This window comes from Siniperca chuatsi, linkage group LG4 (assembly GCF_020085105.1).
Source record: "Siniperca chuatsi isolate FFG_IHB_CAS linkage group LG4, ASM2008510v1, whole genome shotgun sequence".
NCBI classification, from domain to species: domain Eukaryota; kingdom Metazoa; phylum Chordata; class Actinopteri; order Centrarchiformes; family Sinipercidae; genus Siniperca; species Siniperca chuatsi.
The window spans coordinates 30,119,021-30,140,478 of NC_058045.1; the positions used below are offsets into that span (position 1 = coordinate 30,119,021).

Below are 21,458 nucleotides of genomic sequence, written 5' to 3' on the forward strand. Positions count from 1 at the left end.
ATTCCTTAATTGTAATGAACAGTTCTGCTTTGTTAGTTTGTTAAATGTGCGGCATCGTGTGGCTCCCCTTGAGGACTAAGTCTACAACCATGCTTAGCGGCTCTGTGTGGCTATACTTGAGCTAAATGCTAACATCAGTAATGCTATCATGCTTACGATGATAAGGCTAGCATGTTGATGTTTAGCAGGTATATTGTTTACCATGTTCAACATGTTGGTTTAGTGTGTTAGCATGCAAACGTTTGCTAATTAGCACTAAACACTATGTACAGCTGAGACTGACAGGGATGTCTATTTTTTTGTTATTTGGTCATAAACCAAATTATTGGACAAAATGAAATTTTGACCAAGTGATGGCGCTAGATGAAAAGTCAAGAGATCAAAGTTATTTCAATTCATCCTCTGGGGAACATGAACGTGTGCACCAAATTGCCAGAACTAAATGGTCAACCACATGGTGGCACTAGAGAAAAAGAGGATCAGAGAATACAGAGAATGTATCATCTAGGGATCTTAAATATCTGTTGTAAATTTAATGGCAATCCATCTGATAGTGGTGGACTGAACAGCAGATTGACATTGCCATCAATAGAGCCATTCTGCAAGCATGGCTAAGAATAAAAGTATTGGCTCATACACAATCATTAGATAGGGTGTTGTCCCAGTCGGTTTGGATTCTAGAGGTGTCCTTAGCATCTGTGTCCAGCTGTACTACCTGTCGATCCTGTAGGTGTTCATTAAGCCGGGAGTTTTCAGGAGTTTTAAAATCAGTCACATAAGGAAAAACTTCACAGATGTTCTTTTCTCTCATCTCAAACATGCTCACACTACAAGATTTGAAAATAATGGTGCATCACACACTACGGGATATTAATAAGATTATCGTGCCAGAGAGAGCGATGCCCCACCTCATGTGGGAAGCAGATGTAAACAAAATGGAGACTGACGTGGTGCAACAACTTGCTGTAGTAGGCTAATGCCTTGCAGTGAGAAAAAACAAAAGCAGAAGGCACAAGTCTGGATGAGAGAATTGTTGGGGAGACGCAGTCACCACGGGCTGTCTATTCTTCAGCAAGAAATGGGGCTGAGATTTTAACTGTCAGTTTCAATATCTGTCAAGGTTAGGTCAGGTTACAGTTAGGTTAGGTTTAGGGTAAAGGTTAAGGTTTGGCACTTAGTTGTGACGGTTAGGATAAGGGGCTAGGGAAAGCATTATGTCAGTGACTGTCCCCCATGGGAATAGTGAAACGTGTGTGTGTGGCAGCAGCTGTATCAGTGATGCTGACACTCTGCATGTGCTGCAAGGATCGTTGCCATGACGATAAGGGGAGTTATACCATGCGGTACGATCAGGAGACGTCTGTGTGTGTGTGTGTGTGTGTATTTATGACAGATCATTACAAAGTGTCTGTAAACATGTACAGAAATGCGTGGTTTTCATCTTTGTTGTGTCCAGCTGCTGTCAGCTGAGTTTAGTTTTTTTTTCTTCTCCTTTTGAGATGGGTTTATTTTAAACGTTCTTCACAGTTCATTAAGTCAAGAACGAGATTTATTGATGGACACAAAATTAATCTGCAACTATTTTGATAACTGATTTATCATTAAGGTTATTTTTCAAGCAAAATGCAAAAAAATTTCCACTTCAAGCTTCTTAAATATGAGGAGTTGATGCTTTTCTTTGTCATAAATGATAGGAATATATACTGAATATTTTTGTGTTTGGACTGTCGGTTGAGTAAAACAAGACCTTTTGAATATGTGTCATTTGGGCTGTTTGAAATTATAACAGGCATTTTTTCCATTTCTATTTTATAGACTAAACTTTTAATAGATAATGAAAATAATTATTAGTTGCAACCCTATGAGACTGTTGAAATTGTTTCCAATTCATCTGTAATGAAGTCATAAACCTGCAGCTGTCAAACACAAGACACTATGGAAAAAGGACATGTTGGAGATATACACATTAAGAGTGTGTGTCGTGAACACACACACACACATTAAAAGTGTGTGTGTCGTGAACACACACACACACATTAAAAGTGTGTGTGTCGTGAACACACACACACACATTAAGAGTGTGTGTGTCGTGAACACACACACTCTTAATGACTGTGAGGGACCTCCTGTCACTTCTGCTGTGCACAAACTATTTCAGTCTGAAGCAAACGTCTCTGAGAGAAAGAAAACAATCAGTCAATTTGTGGAAACAGTGTGACGGCTCAGGGGGCTCTGTGTGTGTGTGTGTGTGTGTGTGTGTGTGTGTGTTAGAGGTTGTAGGGAGCTGGAGTGTTGGTGGCCAGTGTGGAAAAAAGAAAAAGAACTACCTTGTAATACTGCCTAATTATAAAAGGACTCTTGGTGACAGCGCTGTGGTCAGAAGCTGATTCTAGTCTCTCAGTGACAGATTATGATGTTTTAATGAAGTGCAGTAACACCTGTAGGCCACCTGCTGAAACTAGAATGTAGTGCGATGCGAACAAAAAATGTACCAAAGTTGAGGGATTATTACTGACATTTCAAGTGTACTCACTGTCAGTTTTACCAAATAAAGTGGTTTATACTGTATAATCTGGATAAACTATTGGGGCAGGAATGTTTCACTTCAAATTGGTGTCACAATTTGATTGAGAATCAATTCAATAAATTGAAAAGGATTCTATTTAGCACTATTTTCAGGCTCTTACTCCAGTACATTGCATGACTGTAGTCCACTGAAATGCAATATGAAGCATAACTGACAGTTACGCTAACTGGTCTTGATGAAGATAACTGTCTGACTGAATAAAAACAGCCACAATAAAAAAGAGAAATGCTTTGTGGGTGTATGCAGCTATTTTATTTGATATTTGAATAATGTGGAAACATGTTCTATTCTTCTTCCTGTATGAGAGTAATGAAATTAAAGTGTAGTGTACTGACCACCACTGCTGGCTGAATGTCTCGGTTCTTAAGTAGAAACTGAAATTGTGCTGTGTTGTTACTAACATTATGTCTTCAGCAGTGGAGAATAGTCTCAGTTACAACACCAGTACCATGGAAACTCATCGTTCTCCATCGCGCTGTACAGCTGCAGCTCTTTTTAGATCAAACACTTACTTTCTTCACCTGCCCTTATGACACAGTGCACCTTTTCTGTTCTGTCTATATAACAAGAAGAAACCATAAAGTTTTCCAGTTGTATATTCGATTTTTGTAATCTGTTCAGAATTGTAAAAGGTAAGAATTGTGTTTCTTACATAAATCAATCCCTTGTTGGTTTGTTTCCAACCTGTGTTGTTGTTTCTTGACTTCTATTTAGTGATGTGTTGATGAGTAAAATATTATTATTTCTGAGAGAAATGATGGGTCTTATTTTCATAGTTGTGTCCAAGTTGTATGATACTAGAAGTATTCTTTTAAAAGAAAAACTTCCATCGGTCTTCCCTTCCCTGGCTGTCTCCGAACTGCCTTGCTCATGGGCTGTAGGTAGAGGGCAGCTTAACCGGTAAGTGACTGCAGAGCTGGTTGGTTACAGAGCAGAAGATCCAGGCAGGTGTGTCCTCCAAAAAGTGGCAACCATGGAAATACAGTCTGATATAATTACCTCCATGTACCCAGGCACTGAGAAGATTACCCCTGTGTGTGTGTGTGTGTGTGTGTGTGTGTGTGTGTGTGTGTGTGTTGCACCCCTGGTCACAGGGCGTGTTTACAGACTCACTTTATCCTCCATCCAATAATCTAAGGCGTCTGACAGATATGTCTTGCTCTTGTGTTTTCTCACCAGAGCTGCATCCTGACAGGCCAAAGTGCTACCAGGAACGAAGACAAATAGTAGTTTTTCTGTAGAGGCATGACACACACACACACACACACACACACACACACACACACACGTACACAGAGTATTGTTTGTGTTTATTGATCTGCCATCAGGAGGTCCTTGCTGCTGCCCAAATAAGCTGTTAACTGTTCTCGATAACCTATCATGTCCTCCGTGGAGAGGAAGGAACTAAAATTAAAGCCTTCAAGCATAAACAAACGCTAGTGTGCACTACATAAGCGCACATGCACACACACGCACGCACACACACCTCCTCTCGTTGATCTGCCCCAGACAGAACAGCAAACAGTTCGGATGCTTGACCGTCACAGCTGGAAATGTAAAAGCCGTTAAACTTCTCGTCTCACCACATCAGCAGAGTCTCTTCTGTAATCTGCAAACATCTTCTCTTCACAGGGAACCTCAACATTCAGAGCTGTTACAGCAGGTTTAGCAGGTGTTGTGCACAGCGGTAACAAAGATGCTAATTAATTTATGAAGATTCTAATTTTTTATACCTTTTTCAGACATGCACCTTGTTAAGTAAATGCTCTCATTGTCATTGTTGTGTCTGAATAAATGCCCGAGTCACCATAAAAGCTGCGACTGCATTATGACTTATCGGTCCTTTTCAATTAAATACAGAGGTGTGAAAAAGTGTTTGCCCCCTTCCTGATTTCTTATTTTTTTTGCATGTTTGTCACACTTAAATGTTTCAGATCATCAAACAAATTTAAATATTAGTCAAAGATAACACAAGTAAAAACAAAATGCAATTTTTAAATGAAGGTTGTTATTATTAAGGGAAAACAAAATCCAAACCTAAATGGCCCTGTGTGAAAAAGTTATTGCATAACTGTGGTTTATCACACCTGAGTTTAATTTCTCTAGCCACACCCAGGCCTGATTACTGCCACACCTGTTCTCAATCAAGAAATCACTTAAATAGGACCTGTCTGACGAAGGGAAGTAGACCAAAAGATCTTCAAAAGCTGGACATCATGCCGAGATCCAAAGAAATTCAGGAACAAATGAGAAAGAAAGTAATTGAGATCTTTCAGTCTGGAAATGGTTATAAAGCCATTTCTAAAGCTTTGGGACTCCAGCGAACCACAGTGAGAGCCATTATCCACAAATGGCGAAAAGATGGAACAGTGGTGAACCTTCCCAGGAGTGGCCGGCCGACCAAAATTACCGCAAGAGCACAGTGACGACTCATCCGAGAGGTCACAAAAGACCCCACAGCAACATCCAAAGAACTGCAGGCCTCACTTGCCTCACTTAAGGTCAGTGTTCATGACTCCACCATAAGAAAGAAACTGGGCAAAAATGGCCTGTATGTCAGAGTTCCAAGACGAAAGTCCTGACCTGAATCCTATTGAGATGCTGTGGCATGACCTTAAAAAGGCAGTTCATGCTCGAAAACCCTCCAATGTTGCTGAATTACAAAATTCCTCCACAGCGCTGTAAAAGACTGATTGCAAGTTATCGCAAACGCTTGATTGCAGTTGTTGCTGCTAAGGGTGGCCCAACCAGTTATTGGGTTTAGGGGGCAATAACTTTTTCACACAGGGCCATGTAGGTTTGGATTTTGTTTTCCCTTAATAATAACAACCTTCATTTAAAAACTGCATTTTGTGTTTACTTGTGTTATCTTTGACTAATATTTAAATTTGTTTGATGATCTGAAACATTTAAGTGTGACAAACAGGAAAAAAAAAAAGAAATTTAGGAAGGGGGCAAACACTTTTTCACACCATGCGCTAAAAACCCACATGTACTAAACTCAAGAACTAAGCTAAAAAAAATTAAGGTTCCTTCTCCTTATTCCTGTCTGTATTTCTAACACCTCTGAATGAATAACTGAAGATAAGGTAATGTAATCTGATAACAGATTTTAAATTGACCGCAATTTCCGCACACAAGGAAAAAAACAACACAGTCATTTGTTGTTTGTATTTAATGCTGTGTGACTCTGAATGTATGTGAAGGAGACATGCAGAGGTGGAAAAGGAGACTGAAAACTCCAGAGCACCTGTTTCCAAAGTTAGACTGTCTGCTGAGTGTTTGATAGTTATTTATTTCTGCTTAGCTCTCTAGGAAGCAGGGAGGTTTGGGGGCCAGGAACTAAAGCAGACTAAATTTAGACCTTGATTCCTGCTGTAAAAGTTCCTGTGTTCCTAGAATGGTTTCCTGGAACAGTTTCTGTGGAAAAGTCTGACTTGGTTAGATTTCCATAACACTTCAACACTGTAACACCGTAACTCTTAAACAAGTCTGGACTGAATGCCGTTTCATTATAGGAAGGCTACAGCAGTGCAAGTTTAAAAAAACAGAGAGAACTTTCTTTCAGAGCACTCAGATAACATTATCATTTGCTATAAAATTTGTCTCTTTTCACATCTGATCAGTTTTGTTAGTTTGACATCTTGCTGATTTTTATTTTATTTTTGGATTGTTTCATGATGACTGACAGTTTGACAGTTCCTATGATTGGCTGTCTGATCTGCTCAAATCACATCTAGTGTAGAGGCATCACTCCGACTCAATACCCAGTTTATTTGTTTTGTTTTGTTTTTTCTTATGGAGCTTAAAGAGATTCAGTGTATGCTTTCTGAGAATGTCATGTCCATTGCAAATAAACGTCCATAAATCTGCTTAGAAATCATAAACAAAGACAACCCTTTATATTCTGCCTGGGAATCATAATGTTTGAAAGTTTTCTTCAGTATCAAAGTAATTCAGTGACAGTTGTCTGTACATCCATGGGGAAATGCAAACAGCAGCTGTTAATAATTCATTCAGCTTAATTTTAATTGAGCCAGTTTGCCAAAATTTATAGAAATAAAGGCTAAAACAGGGCTCAAGTTGTGGCCCTTAGCTAACTTACTGACTCCATGGCAACATTATACTTCACATATGTTATACATCACTGAAAGCCCTCAAATTCTGGAAACTACGATTTCAAAACAAGACCATTAGGTCAAATCATGGGCACATGGCAACCAGAAAATATTAGTTATCATTTCAGTAAAGTGTCTTATTAAGGTGCTGTTAGGTCCTTTCACTTAAACACTGTATTTTTACATGCAAATATTCTTGTATGGCTGTTTGTATTTCGACAACATGGAACACTAATGCAATTGAGAGGTTTGGTGTATGTGTTTGTGAAGAGGAGTGTAGGAAAAAATGGGTTTTGCATGTTAACATACAAAAGAAGTAATGTTTTACAGTCTGTACCAAAATTCAGACATTATATTGGCAATGTAAGAAGAAAATTCAACATTACCACCCTCTCTACTTTTTGTCATTATCAAGACAATACGCTGTTACTTTAACATCACATTTCATTTTAACCAGGTGTCTTTTCTTGATAAAACAAGAAATTGATTGGCTGATGGGATAAAAAGTATGAATGGTGAGGCTGATTGAGGCATCACAATCAGCAGTAACACAGAAGAAAAGTTTTTTGTTGTCTCCTACAGATGGAGTGGGAATGAAAAGCCGACAGCAGCTAATCCTCTCTGCTCGCTGAAAGCTGCTCTGAGAGCCAACGCTCCCTGGTTGTTTAGAGATGTTTAGAGATACTGACCTCAGAGTAGTTCTACTCAGCAGGAAGGTTTGTGAAGAATGGCAATTTGAGTCTAGCATGCAGAGCAATGTCCATGAAGGGAAAATGACACCTCCACCTGGATGTTTTCTGTCGCTGAGCAGAGCACAGAGCAGAAGTGCGCCTCGTCTGCTTATACCCCCCCGGGATAAATCAATTTCCTGGACAAAGCTGTGCAGATGGGGAGGTACGGACAGAAATACAGCTGAAACCTGACAGGCGGCTTTTCACAGTGCATATCCAGCTTCTTTTCTGGTTGTCGCCCTTCATTTCATGGCCAGGATGCATTTGTACAAGGAAAGCCATTACTGCTGCAGTCACCAGAAAAAAGATGGTGAAGATATTCAGTCAAAAGGGATTCAGAACATGAACATGATTTTGTATTTAGATAGAAGAAATTATGTACCCATGTGCTCTGAAAAGGTGAACAAGACTGAATTAACAAAAAAAGTTTTGGAAGAGAAAATCACAACCTGAGGTTCATTGTATTGTATTTCTACGATACTATGAATTAAGTCTGAAAAGTGTTCCTCCATTTTACTATGAACAGAACTGCACATTATTGTGACATATTTGCTGTTTTTAACATTTTATATCCTGACCTTATGTTAATGATTTTCTTACTTTATACCCAATAGTGTATTATATATTGTATTGTAATGCCTTTAAATACCTCCATAATGGGAAATTGTAGCACATCTCTGACAAACAAAAGGTAGTTGGATTTTATTTCGACACAATATCACATCAAAGTTGCGAATTATGGTTGGTAATTTTTTTTATGTGTAGCCAGCTGCACATTAAAGAGTAACTAAGCCCAGGCTTAAAATTCTGCATGCGCAACCAGTGCTGTATCACAAGTATAGCACTTCACAATGCAATATTGTGCAATGCAACAGTTTGGTGAGGAAAATGAATGAAAGAATCTAAATATGATTGCTTAAGGTATATGATAAAGTCATGACACTTCCATATTGTGTTGCACTGGCGCTACGACTATCCTTTGCTGAACTATAAATTAATCAAATCCCTGGTTTTAACGTCTGGTTGCTGTCTCTTCACGCTTTCTTCTCTCTGCTCAGAGCTTTGCGATGAATTAGTTAAATCAGATCTATAAAGAGGGCTGACTCTGCCTGACATGCTTTGTCCCCCAATTCTGTGAGGACAAATGTGTGTTTTTAGCAATACGTCCTGCTGCTGCTGTCGTACTTATACCACATTTCACTCCAGCACTGGCCTTGGGCAGGAGTTTCCTTATCTGTAATGAACTATGTCTCACATTTTCAACCTGTTAGATGAAGGTTGAGTCATTCTGAATGTGAACGGTCACAACCTGCTGCTTTTCATAACTTCACCCTTCCCCTCCTCTTCTGTGGTTAAAGGCGAACCACAGCGGCTCCATTTAGACATAGAAAAGGCAAAGAAGCCCACACAAAAAGCTGTCAGCAGGAGATAAGTCGCTGCTCACTTTGTGTCACTGGAAATTGGCACTTTGACTTCCAGAATGTATTTGTTGCTGGCAGTGCAACAAGCAGAAGAATAATGGTTTAATTTTCCCTGATGCCACCGTCCTCCTGACGCCTCATACATATGCAGCTTATGAGCAGCAGCTTCTGGTGATTCTGTTGCTCATGAAAACTTAAAATTCTCATACAACACAATATGTCAGCTGTGGTTCACTGGGCAGAAATTACCAGAACCGATGACATTTATGGGAATTTTCTTTTCCCCTGGCCTGACTGCTCCGCTTGACTGATAATTGCTCCTCTGAAAAGTGTTATTGTTGGAAAATATGTATTTCTCCAAACTAGATTGTTGAATATAATGGATAGATGAAGAGATGGAAAGTTAGGTGAGCAGGTAGATGCATAGTAGGGCAACATTTCATTTTTGACAATTATTATTCTGATTAATCAATTAATTGTTTGTCAAAAAAAAAGATTGAGAAATGCCCATTACAATTTCCTAAAGCTTAAGGTCTTAAAATCTCGTGTTTTATCCAACCAGCACTCCAAAAAAAAAAAGAAAGAGAAAAGCAGTAAATGGACAAGCCTGCAAGCACGGTGAGGATCATGTTTTTTGACTTCTCCAGTGCTTTCAACACCATCCGGCCAGCCCTGCTGGGTGAGAAGCTGGCAGCGATGCAGGTGGATGCCCCCCTCGTGTCCTGGATTGTTGACTACCTGACTGGCAGACCACAGCATGTGCGTCTGCAGCACTGTGTGTCGGGCAGCAAGGTCAGCAACACTGGGGCCCCTCAGGGGACTGTCCTCTCTCCCTTCCTCTTCACCATCTACACCACGGACTTCAGCTACCACACAGAGTCCTGCCACCTTCAGAAGTTTTCTGATGACTCTGCTGTGGTGGGAAGTATCAGTGGTGGTGATGAGACTGAGTACAGGGCTGTGGTGGGTAACTTTGTCTCATGGTGTGAGCAGAACCATCTGCAGCTCAATGCGACAAAGTCTAAGGAGCTGGTTGTGGATCTACGGAGGGCCAAGGCCCCAGTGACCCCGGTTTCCATCCAGGGGATCAGTGTGGACATTGTAGAGGATTACAAGTACCTGGGAGTACACATGGACAATAAACTGGACTGGGCTAAGAACACTCAAGCTCTGTACAATGCTGAAGATGTTTTATGAGTCTGTGGTGGCCAGTGCTGTCCTGTATGCTGTTGCATGCTGGGGCAGCAGGCTGAGGGCAGTGGACGCTAACAGGCTCAACAAACTAATCCGTAAGGCCAGTGGCATTGTGGGGGTGGAGCTGGACTCTCTGGCGGTGGTGTCAGAGAGGAGGATGCTGGCCAAACTACATGCCATCTTGGACAGTGTCTCCCACCCGCTCCATGACGTGCTGGTCAAACAGAGGAGCACCGTCAGCGAAAGACTCATCCCCCCAAAATGCACCACAGAGCGCCACAGGAAGTCATTCCTGCCTGTGGCCATCAAACTCTTTAACTCCTCCCTCTAAGTGTCAGTCTGTATGACCCTAAGTCACTAAACTGGACATTGATCATTAACATCACTGCAATATTTGACATAACTTGTGCAATATTCTCTGTTTAATACTCCGGTGCAATATACTCTGTTTTCAGTTTAATTTGATATTTATTCATTCTTCTATTACTACTGTGCAGTATCCACCATCTCATTATAATCTTAATAGGCTACACTTAACTTCATGCACTACTACTTATTACTTATATTATTACATTGTATTATTATACCGTACATACTTATCATCAACCGGTAAATCCACTTTGTACTTTACATTTATTTTAATTTTATACTTATACCCATTTGCTACTTAATTTATCTGAACTGTATTATATTGTATTACATTTTTTTGCTTAGTACTTCTATTCCTGTGTGCACTGATGTGATAGTGAGCTGCTGTAAGAGTTTCCCCTCGGGGATCAATAAAGTATTTGATTCTAATTCTAAATCCTTACATCGGAGAAACTGGACGCAGGTCACTTTTGGCATTTTATCTTGATGTAGGACTTGATGAATAATCAATTATCAAAATGGTTATATACAAAGATTATATATACAATTATGTCAGCATGTGCAAAGTTACTTAACAGCATGGTCAAATTCTAAAATTTTCAACATAACTTATACAACGTGACCAAAGGGCAGCACACAGTAGCGACACATGAATCATGTGAAAAAACTTGCACCCATTGTTTTCTATGCAAGCCCACACACCAGCAGCTTCTTGATGCACGTCATCGCAGGTTGTTGAGAGTCAACTCCTCAGGATACACCACTGTCCTGTTTCCCAGCATCAACACGAGTTGAGGGGAAACGGACTGTGGATTGAGTTATTTTCTTCGACCAAAGTTGGCCGGGAGCTTTGTAAAGTGCTGCAGTGGGAGTTGGTCAGCTGGTCTCGTTTGTAAGTGCTAGCGCCTGCTGTTTCTTAAGCTTATTGCTTTGAGCACACAGTAATAACTGAAGGGGACTCGGACAAGCATATCAACATTTCTACCAACTCTTCACTTATCTGGACAATGGTGGCTGGACTGTAAGAGGACCGGGTCTAAAGAGATGTTTTTAGTGAGAATATGAACCCGTAACAATAAAAGTGAGGGGTCAAAAATTACGCACTCTACCAATGCTCTGAAGGAATGCAGGCTATGCAGTGTAACCCATCATAAGCACACCAACATACTGTATATAAAAACAGTCCCTGTACCCTGCCATGCAACAATAATGTAACTTTAACAAAAAAATAAAGGCTGTATGATTTTTACAGGAATGAACTGAAACCAATGGCTGCCTGGAAAAGAAATTTAAAATCTATTTAAAACTGATCTTATGAATTTGTAAAAGGTTGGCACTGGAGTCAAATAAAGGCAATTTGTAAATCACGAGCTAATTCTTCGGTATGGTCCTTTTAAATCTCCCTCCAGTCTCAAAACGTGTCTGACCTTTTTTCCAGCCACGATAAGACAGATTCGTCTTCCTCTGTTGTTTTTGGCGAACTCAGTTTCCTAATGAAAGACATTTGTTAGCGAATGTGACTCTTCTCGTCTCTATAATTACGGTGTCAGACTCTGTCACACTTTAACAATGAGTCTAATCTTGTACTTTTGTTCTGTTTCTCATCCATCCTGCCTTCCTATCATCTTCTGCTCTTTCTCTCCATCTGTTTCTAATTGATTACACCCTCCTCTGCCAACATCTCTCCTCTCATTTCTCCTCCCAAACTCTCTCTCTGTACTTTATTTTTCTCCTCCATCATCTCTTCCCTCTCTCAGGTGAACAAGCAGCAGCTGCAGGCAGTGAAAGAGCGTTTCCTGGCTTTTCTCAACGGGGAAACTCAGATTGTGGCGGATGAAGCTTTCTGCAATGCTGTGAGGAGCTACTATGAGGCAAGATGATTTTATCTCTATTCTCTATACTTCTCTTGGAAAACAAAAATGTGTTTTTTTTGTTTTGGCTTTACAAGTCTGAGGGGGATCCAGGGGTCCCCCAGAGACCACTGCAGGCAGAGTTTGGGGAATCAGTACTCTTCTCTGGTTTGAGATGTGCCGGTATAAAATTTTCATGCTAAGATTATTGTGACCAAAATATCAAAAATCAAACAAAGAAATAAAGTGAAATACAATACAGATTGTTATATGCATTTCCTTTTTATGTATGTATGTACTGTGCCATAATTAAATGAAAAACATGTTTAAATGCCAATTATTTAGCTTTTTGTCTTTAATAACTGAATGAATTGTCAAATCACAACACAGAAAACACAGTGTAGAGGTGTATTGCATTTCAGTGTTATCCAACAGAGGACAGCTTAAACCTGCTAATACTAAATGCAAAGCACTGTCATTCATTTTCATGAAGAGTTGCAAAGGGAGCTTTTTCTGTTTTGAGATGGATGTTGTCCATGCCAAAATGACAAACCATCAACTGTCCAATCACAGCATGGAGGAAAAAACATAGGTGGAGCTTATTGTCGATGACACGAGCTGATGGCAGCCATTACAAACAGCCTTTCACATTAAACCAAGACTTGTGCAAAGAAGATCCCTCTAATTGTTTGTTTGTACATCTTCCATCTGCACAATCCACTCCTTTTTAAAGGTCCAGTGTGTAGGGTTTAGTGGCATCTAGCAGTGAAATTGCAGATTGCAACCATTTGAATACCGCTTACCTAACCCTCCCCTTCCAAGCGTGTAGGCGAAACGAAAGCAAAAACCTTGAATGGCCCTCTCTAGAGCCAGTGTTTGGTTTGTCCGTTCTGGGCTACTGTAGAAACATGGCGGTGCAACATGGCGACCTCCGTGGAAGGGGGCTTGCTCCCTATGTAAAAAAAAAAAAAAAAAAAAAAAAAAAAAGACTTATTCTAAGGTAACAATTCTTATTTTCAGGTGATTTATACACTAATGAAAACATACTTACAAATATTATATTCCATTTCTGCCAATAGCTCCTCCTAAATGTTACAAGCTGAACCTTTTAAAACTACTGACAGTCATAAATGTGACTAAATGTATAGTCAATAGTAGCGTCCCTCCAGCTGGCTAGCCCACAGGAAACCGTTCTATAAGCTCCGCCTCCAGACTGTGATTGGACAGTTGATTGTTTGTTTGTTGATTGTCATTTTGGCACTGACAATATTTTCTCATTTCACAAAAAGTAAAATGTTCCTTGCACCTTTGCATGAAAACTGACAGTGCTTTAAATTTAATATTTTAGTTTTTAATTTGGCATGGAAAATTCACGTCACAATGAGAAACAATTCATCAAGTTATTAAAGAGAAAATAATTGTCACTTAACATAAGTTTTTAATTTCAACAGGACAGAATAACTGCATACATAAAAAGGTAAAACATATAAGAATGTGGGGGAAAATTTGTTAAAACAGTATTCTAACCTGTCATGCAACACTGTATTATTACATTGTATTATTCTAAAACTCTTTCAAATGTAAATACTACATCCATCCATCCATCCATTTTCTACCGCTTGGTCCCGTTAGGGGTCGCGGGTGACTGGAGCCTATCCCAGTGACTTTGGGCCTTAGGCAGGGTACACCCTGGACAGTGGCCAACTCGTCGCAGGGCTTAAATACTACATTTGGTGTATAATTATTATACTGTTTGTATCTATGTTAAAATAGCTATTATTAAAGGAAAGAAGAACATCAAAATAATTGGTTACTCCAAACATTTGAACGGTAGTGTATATTGGACCAAATATATCGATGAGAGAAGAAAAATAAGATATATAAACGCAGTTTACAAAACAAACAAAAATCTAAACTATAATAAACATTAAATGAGTGAAGTGTGTGGTATTATAAAACATTAAATTAATTTTCGATTCACTAAAATAACTTATCACCAAGTATTCATCTTTTTGTAGTAATTTATCCGTCTTTTACAAAAAGGCTTTTTCCAACCATCATTCATGTCAACAGATTGAACTCCAATCAAAAACTCACTTACATGCTGCTACAGACATATCTGTGATGAGCCAAAATCAGTCATATTGGCCAGGCCGGTGTGTCGGTCGGGCTCTACGCAGCAAGTTAATTGTTGGGCTCTATGAAAAATAACCAAGTTTGTTAAAAAAACAAAACAGAATATTCCTTTAATCATCTCCAAACAAATGCACTGAGGTGACACCAGTGCTGTTGTTTGGAGTCTCTTTGTCCCTTCCTGTGGTTTCAGACTATTCAGTTCTGGTCGTGGGAGCGTCGTGCCTCAGTCCACCTCCACGCCTCTGATGACAGAGTGGTTGTTGAGCTCTTATGGCACAAAGTAATCAAATTTATCGCTAGCGTCAGACTAAAACAGATTAGAAAATCGATCCACCAGCTGTTTGGGAGGGAGTTTTTCTGTCTTTAAGAGCACTGTGCCAATCCAATCTCTCTGCTCAAAAGCTTTTTTAATTTCCATCACCTTTGCTCCCTGTGACCCCCCCATCCCACATTACCACACATTTTCTCTCTGATATTACTGAAAATATGTTACCTCCATCTCCATGTACACCAGTCTAGTTGTGTTACTACAGTTGAGGAGTCAAAGTAGAAAAGTAGTTGACAGAAAGACACACTGATTTTACACTGATTTCATTGACATTTTCTTTGTCTGCTTTTTGGGATTTTTCCTCAAATTTGCTCAGTATTTGGATGGAAACCTGTCCTCTGACTCCTCCAGAGACACTGTGACAAACCCTCCCACGTGGACTCGTGTTTCCGTCTCTCCACTGTTGGAGGAGGACAGCTGTGAGCAAAGATTGCAGTGAATTTCCTCACTCTTTTTATTCCATTTTTACACACTCTGTCTCACTCTTATCTGTTGCTCCTCTGCCTCCATCTCTCCCTCGATCTCCCCTCATTTTTGTCTTCCCCTCCTCTGCTGAAGCGCCTATCATCTGGTATGAGATGGAGATCTTATCGGCCACTTGAAGCTTGTCTCCTTAATTGCCAGCAATTGTTAGACGAGAGGATCTCACTGAAACTCTCAATCACAGCGTTTGTATCGCTACAAAAGAACCTGACTGGCCGAATGATCAAAGTGAGGCGACTTGTCTTCCTCAGTGGACATCATCATCCTCAGACACAAACTCTTAATTCTTCAAATGTCCTCCTGAGACAGTCGGTGGTCACACTGTTCGTTATATTTTCGTGGAGTCAGAGCATCAGTAACAGAGCATCCCCACCCTGCACACATAATGACAACAACAGGGATTTGTGCTGTTTTTCATTCATCATGTGAAGTCATGGCAGATGTTCCACATGAGGAAAGATGGCTGTCACAGCAGAGAAACACGAGATGATCTATTTTCTGCCTCTCGCCCTGCTACAACTCTGCATCATTCCTGGTAGACAACGTGTTGACTGTTTAAAAATGGCAAATACACTAAGTGAGTGTGTGAGCAGATACAAAAATGCAAGGTTGTTAAAACAAAGTATAGCAAGAAAATATACAAAATGTGTCCATTGCAACTAATCATGACATTGTTCAAAAAATTGTAGCGGGCAGTGTATATGGAGGTCATAAATGAGGAAATGTTAAAGGAAAGAAGGAAGTCTTTAAAGCCTGATATCTTTTGGCATATTCCTCTGTGCCATAGAGCTCCACTGTTTTCAAAAACTATTAAAAACACATCAGTGAGCCGCACTGTTGCACTGGGTGACATGTTCCTTCATTACCATGAACACACACACTGTACTTTATTTTGACTCAATCCCACATACATCATCCTGATGGAAATGGGCACTAGAGCACCAAATTCGGATTCATCCGCTGCTGAAAATAGTTCCCAAAAAATGCACCATTTCCTCTAATATTTGCTAAAACAGTGACCAGCTGTTTTAGGAAATTGCTTAGCCTTTTTTAAACATGAAACTATGCATTTGTGCGCTGTTCTTAAAAGTTTACATCTTCAGTAGGAACCAATGGGCTTGGAGCTGAGAGCCACAGACAGGAAGTCAGAAAATACTGAGACACGTCACATTTTGTCTTTTCGTGGGATTTGTTGACAATAAGAAAAATAAAGAATAACACTAAGTTTGATCTTTAAAAGCTTTGATTAGCCCTTCCTTGCTGCAGCGATTGCGAACTTGCAGCGCTATTTTAGACTCTACTTTGGACTCAAACCTGCCATTTACCCTCTGCAAACTGATTAACACTGCCAGGGTTTGGGCTCTGATTTACCCTGAGGTGAGAAACAATAAATACATACATTAATCATATTACAGGTGAGCGATGTGGGAGAAAATAGGATTTTCTCTAAATGTGCCGACAGTCTTGAGTCGTGCAGACATGTTCCTTACACAGTAATCTACATAAATTGTTCTTTAAGATTAAATGTACCGTGAAGATACCATGACTGTAAGAACTTGCAAAGGAGGGTAGACAAGCAGGCTTTACTTTCAACAGTGATATGAATGAAATCTTCTATTACGGAATGTGTTGGTTTATATAAAAACAGCTTTTGTATTTGGTGGTAAATTTTCTGGAAATTCAAATGAGAAACTGTTTATAGATAAAATAACCAGATGGAATGCCTGGCTGGTTTAATTCTCCAGGTAATTAATTTACAGGATCAACAAAAGTATTTCATTTTCATTCTTTTTTTAAATTTATTTTTTTAGAAAAGATACAGTAGAGAGCTGACAGGAAAGGAGGGGGGCTTGAACTGGGTCCCTTGCAGCTGTATGATCAGCATCTTGTTTTATGGTATATTTTCATATCACCCAACATCCTGCTGTAAAGGGCTGTGGTGAAAAGCGCCACCAAAAGGAATACACTAATGTTTGCAGACACGGAGAGGAGGAGAGTGTTGTGTAGATGGAGGTGAATCATCAGCAGAGGAGGAAACTCTGAACTGGAAACCCGACAGAAACTGGGACAGCTGGAGAGTCAACAGGATTTCACAGCTTTCACACTGATTTTCCTCATCCCATGAGTACACCATTATTGTAAAATGTGTATTTCTTTCATTGAAACAGTTGTGCTCCTGTGCTGCATCAGCACCTTCTCACCAGGCTGGATGTTTTTGATTCTGTGAGGTGAAACACAAAAGTTTCAATTAGACCTTTCACACCTTTATAACAAGCTGCTGCTGAGTCCTTGTGACCAACAGACTGCAAACAGACTGAGTGGAGGCAGTAAAATCATCCAAGAAAACTGATATATACTGAGATATGAAAAGGGAAGACGAAATAACAAGAACACTTCTTGAGGAAGGACTTAGTCTTAGACTTATCTGTAGTAACCAGATGTTAATAATCAGTCAGATAGCAGCATATGTCATCTGTACTCAGTGTTTGGAGGAATCTGGTAAAAGTTAATATGTGACTGTAGTTACATTACATTTTCCAGTAAACACAGTAGTGTAGTACATCATTTTGTTGCTGCTGTTAAATGTTTATGTACATGCACCACAGCAGAGCTGAAACTATTGTTTCTCTTAGTTGACTAACCGATTAGTTGATCAACAGAAAATTAATTGGAAACTATTTTCATAAATGTTCGTGATAAATAATTCAGTTTTCAAGCAGGAATGCCAAATATTGGTTCCACTTCCTCCCTTGTGAGGATTTGATGCTTTTCTTTGTCATAAACGATAGTAAACTAATTATCTGTCGGGCACAACAGGCAGTACGAATGAGTCACGTTGGGCTCTGGGAATTTATAAGGGACATTTTAAACTATTTTCTGACATTTTATTGTTATTGTTTTATATAAGTTTGATCAGTTAATCGAGAAAATAATCAGGAGATTAATCAATAAGTTAAATAATTGTTAGTTGCAGCCCTACTTTACAATTTACTTGCCTACAGAAAGCTGTTACTGCTTTACACATAAAATTCTAACGTAGTTATGCCAAAGTCATAAGCTACATACATGTGACATCTCATCACAATTTCTGTAAAGGCATCCATAAAAGTGACACAAATATGATTTACACAACTAATCCACACATAAACAAGGTAGGTAGACTGACTGTCCGAATGATTAATTGACAGTGAATAAGTACAACACAACTCCAGCGAGGGTGTTCATAAAATGCACTATCACTGATCTATTACGTGTCACGTTGCCCTGCAATAAACTTGGTGTTCTCTTTGTTCACACAAAATTAAGAAAACTAGTGAGCTTACTGAACAAATGATCATGGCAACAAACCATCTGAGAAGCAATGTGAGGAAGCATTTTGGATCTGACACCATAAATGTAAAAATTGCGGATAAAGGTACAGCTGTTTGCAGACTTGGTAAAATGTGCAACTGCCTTAAAGTAACATTAACACAACAACAAATCTGAAGTTAGCTGATAGCTCGATACTCAGTGAGGCAGTGAGACATCAATTCTACAATGTAGTTTGGGATTATCCTATGTGGGTTGGGTTTGAATTAATTAGAACCATTTACGTGTAAGATTTCATACATTTGAAAAAGTGACGTAATAGGTTGGCAGGTAGATGGGTAGATAGGAGTTCTCTGGGCACACAATGGGGGTTAGTGATTGGCTTTTTTTATGCTCAGTCATGTTTTTGTCAGGCTGCTGTGCGGTCGAGTGAACATATTACTGCTCACGCTCACTAAGCAGTCATTCCAGAAAGCTGCAGCCACATTGAAAAGCGTTGAATTCTTCGAGCAGGACTGGCAACTCTCTGTTCCAGAACCTCATTCAAAACCCCATTAACATTTGTAACAACACTAATGATTAAATATCCAGCCTTGGAACAGAGTCTTTTCCAACACTATGTCGTGTGGCTTGCTTCTTATGTCTAGATAAGGTTGGCAGGTTTTTGAAAAACGATCTAATATTGTCGTTTGTTCAGTGTTTATGTTTTAGCGGCCGAACGCTAAAATCATGAAGGATTTATTTCTTATAGCAACTGCTGTAGTGGAGTCGATTTGTCTTACGGAAAGGAAACTCCAGGAACACGCTTAATTTTTTCAGAAAGACAAATGAAAGAACTGCTAACTGAGAGATTGCGTTGAGTTACAGAAGCTAGTGGAAGAGAGGCTAGCCCGGACCGGATGTCATGACTTCAACAAAATGTCAGAGGGAGTGTGGTGCTGTGGTAAGTGGAGATACTAGCTAGTCACCATCCTCCACATAACGATAAGACTAACTTAAGGCATAAAACGTAAAGAATGTCTACGTCAGAATCAGATAAGAAAACCTGCATATTTCAGTTTTCTATATACCCGTGATGGGTGTGGGCTGGTATGACTTTTACCAAAGTTAAAGTAATGAGTAATGCGATAGCTTTCGTCAGTGAGTAATCTCTATAATTATATTTTTAGCAGAGTAATTAGAAATGGACTATCTGAATCTCTCAGTCCGTCTGTCCAACACTTCCCTCTCCTCACCTACTGACCAGACTGACAGTAACTGCTGTGGATGTTAATGCTCAACAGAGGACCGTGAACTCCTGGCTGATCCTGTCATCTCTGTCTCATACTGCAGCACATGTCCTCCTCTCTGCCCATCAGACTCATTAACACCCATAAGCTGTTGTGTTGGATGCCGTCACTGCTCTACTGCTATTTTTCTGTTTAGCGCCTTGTCCATAATTCAGCTCTCTGGCACCACAGCATGATGAGGCACAGAGTCTGTCGAAATCTGACTTGTGATCATCTTTCAGTCTGTGTCAGCAGCGTATGTCCAGTGTGTGTGATGCAAAGCTATTAAGTTTCTTTCCACAGTCAGTGGGATTGTCACGCGAGGAGGTTATTTCTGAAAAGACTTCTGGAGAAAAGTGACGCATGACTGTCTACTTAATTAATATGATGGATGAATTTAAATAAAAGATAGCAAACAACAGGAGATTAATTCAGTATAATGGACAGAAGACACCTAAAGATGAACCTAAATGATGATCTATCACATCCATATCTTTGTGTACTGAAATGGCATTCAACCTAAGAATGTGAATATTCACAAAGACCTTCACGTTAACGGCTTTTAAAATTATCGAAGGTTAATTATTAAAGGCTTCCCTGCAAACAGTAGGCCTATCTGTGCCGACCAGTATTTTTCTATTAAACTCCATGTCTTTATTAGTTGTATACACAGTAGAAGTGAAAATGATTTCTATATGGAAAGAATCAGAAAAATTATGCAGTTGCTTGTTGTTGAGGTCCTGCCAGAGGTTTTCTTTTCAAATCAGTCAGCTGGAGAAAAGCCACATTACATCACACCATAAGTAAACTGAGCTAGCCATTTAGCTCGCATTGAGTACTTGGGCACTTGAAATTACTCAATAATTCTCACATAATTCTTATATATTAACCGCTACATGGTTGGCCAGTTACCTTTTAATAATAACAAACTGATTCATCTGACAATGTTTTGATGTCTGATAGATGGAAGGTAATGATATTGTTGACAGCTCTACACTGTAGCTATTCGAGGTAATGTTAGCTTCACAGACTGACAGGACAAACTAACATTAGCTTCACAAACTAATGTTAGCTGGCAGCTGATTTATTTTCTTCCAGATTATTTCAGCTCCTGATCACAGGTCTGTTGGGAAAATCTTTTTTTACCCGAGCGGCAGTCTGATGATGAATCGACGGTTTATTGGCCGTTCTCTTCAGACGTTTTCATTATTGACCTGCCTTGACCACTTCAGGATGTCTTTAGGTATTCATATCTTCACAACAGACAGGCGTGTGTGAGTGTGTTGTGTGAGGCTCAGGGGGGAAATAGGAAATGAAATCCCTCTGAGAGATGAAGGGGTTTTAATTGCCTCTGGCTTGCACTTTGCAGTGTGGAGTCGTAATGTGATGGATCACAGATACAGAGGAGGTGATTTAATGTTGCTCACTGGGAGGAAACTTTCACAGTTGTTGTCTTTTCATGAAAATTTACTGCAGTCAGGGCGACAGTAAAAAGCGTCATACATGCTAACAATGACAACAAGAGGGATTCCTTGCTGCTTTTTATTTCTGATAGAAGTTTGTCCCTTATGATGTGATGAGGAGAAGGATTGGTCCTGCTCTGTCTGAACCGATGACAATTGATTGCCGTTGCTTGATTACATTTCTCAAAATGCGGAGGTTCT

General features: G+C 39.7%; 1 protein-coding gene across 12 annotated transcripts in view; it reads left to right on the forward strand.

Moving 5' to 3' along the window:
• The window catches only part of cadps2 (Ca++-dependent secretion activator 2), a 228,518-nt gene that overhangs the window by 41,025 nt on the left and 166,035 nt on the right, over nt 1–21,458 (forward strand). For all 12 annotated transcript variants that reach the window (XM_044194159.1, XM_044194157.1, XM_044194161.1 and 9 more), the window contains exon 2: nt 12,178–12,291. In XM_044194159.1, the coding sequence (XP_044050094.1) occupies nt 12,178–12,291 (114 nt within the window). The remainder of the gene's footprint in view (nt 1–12,177; nt 12,292–21,458) is intronic.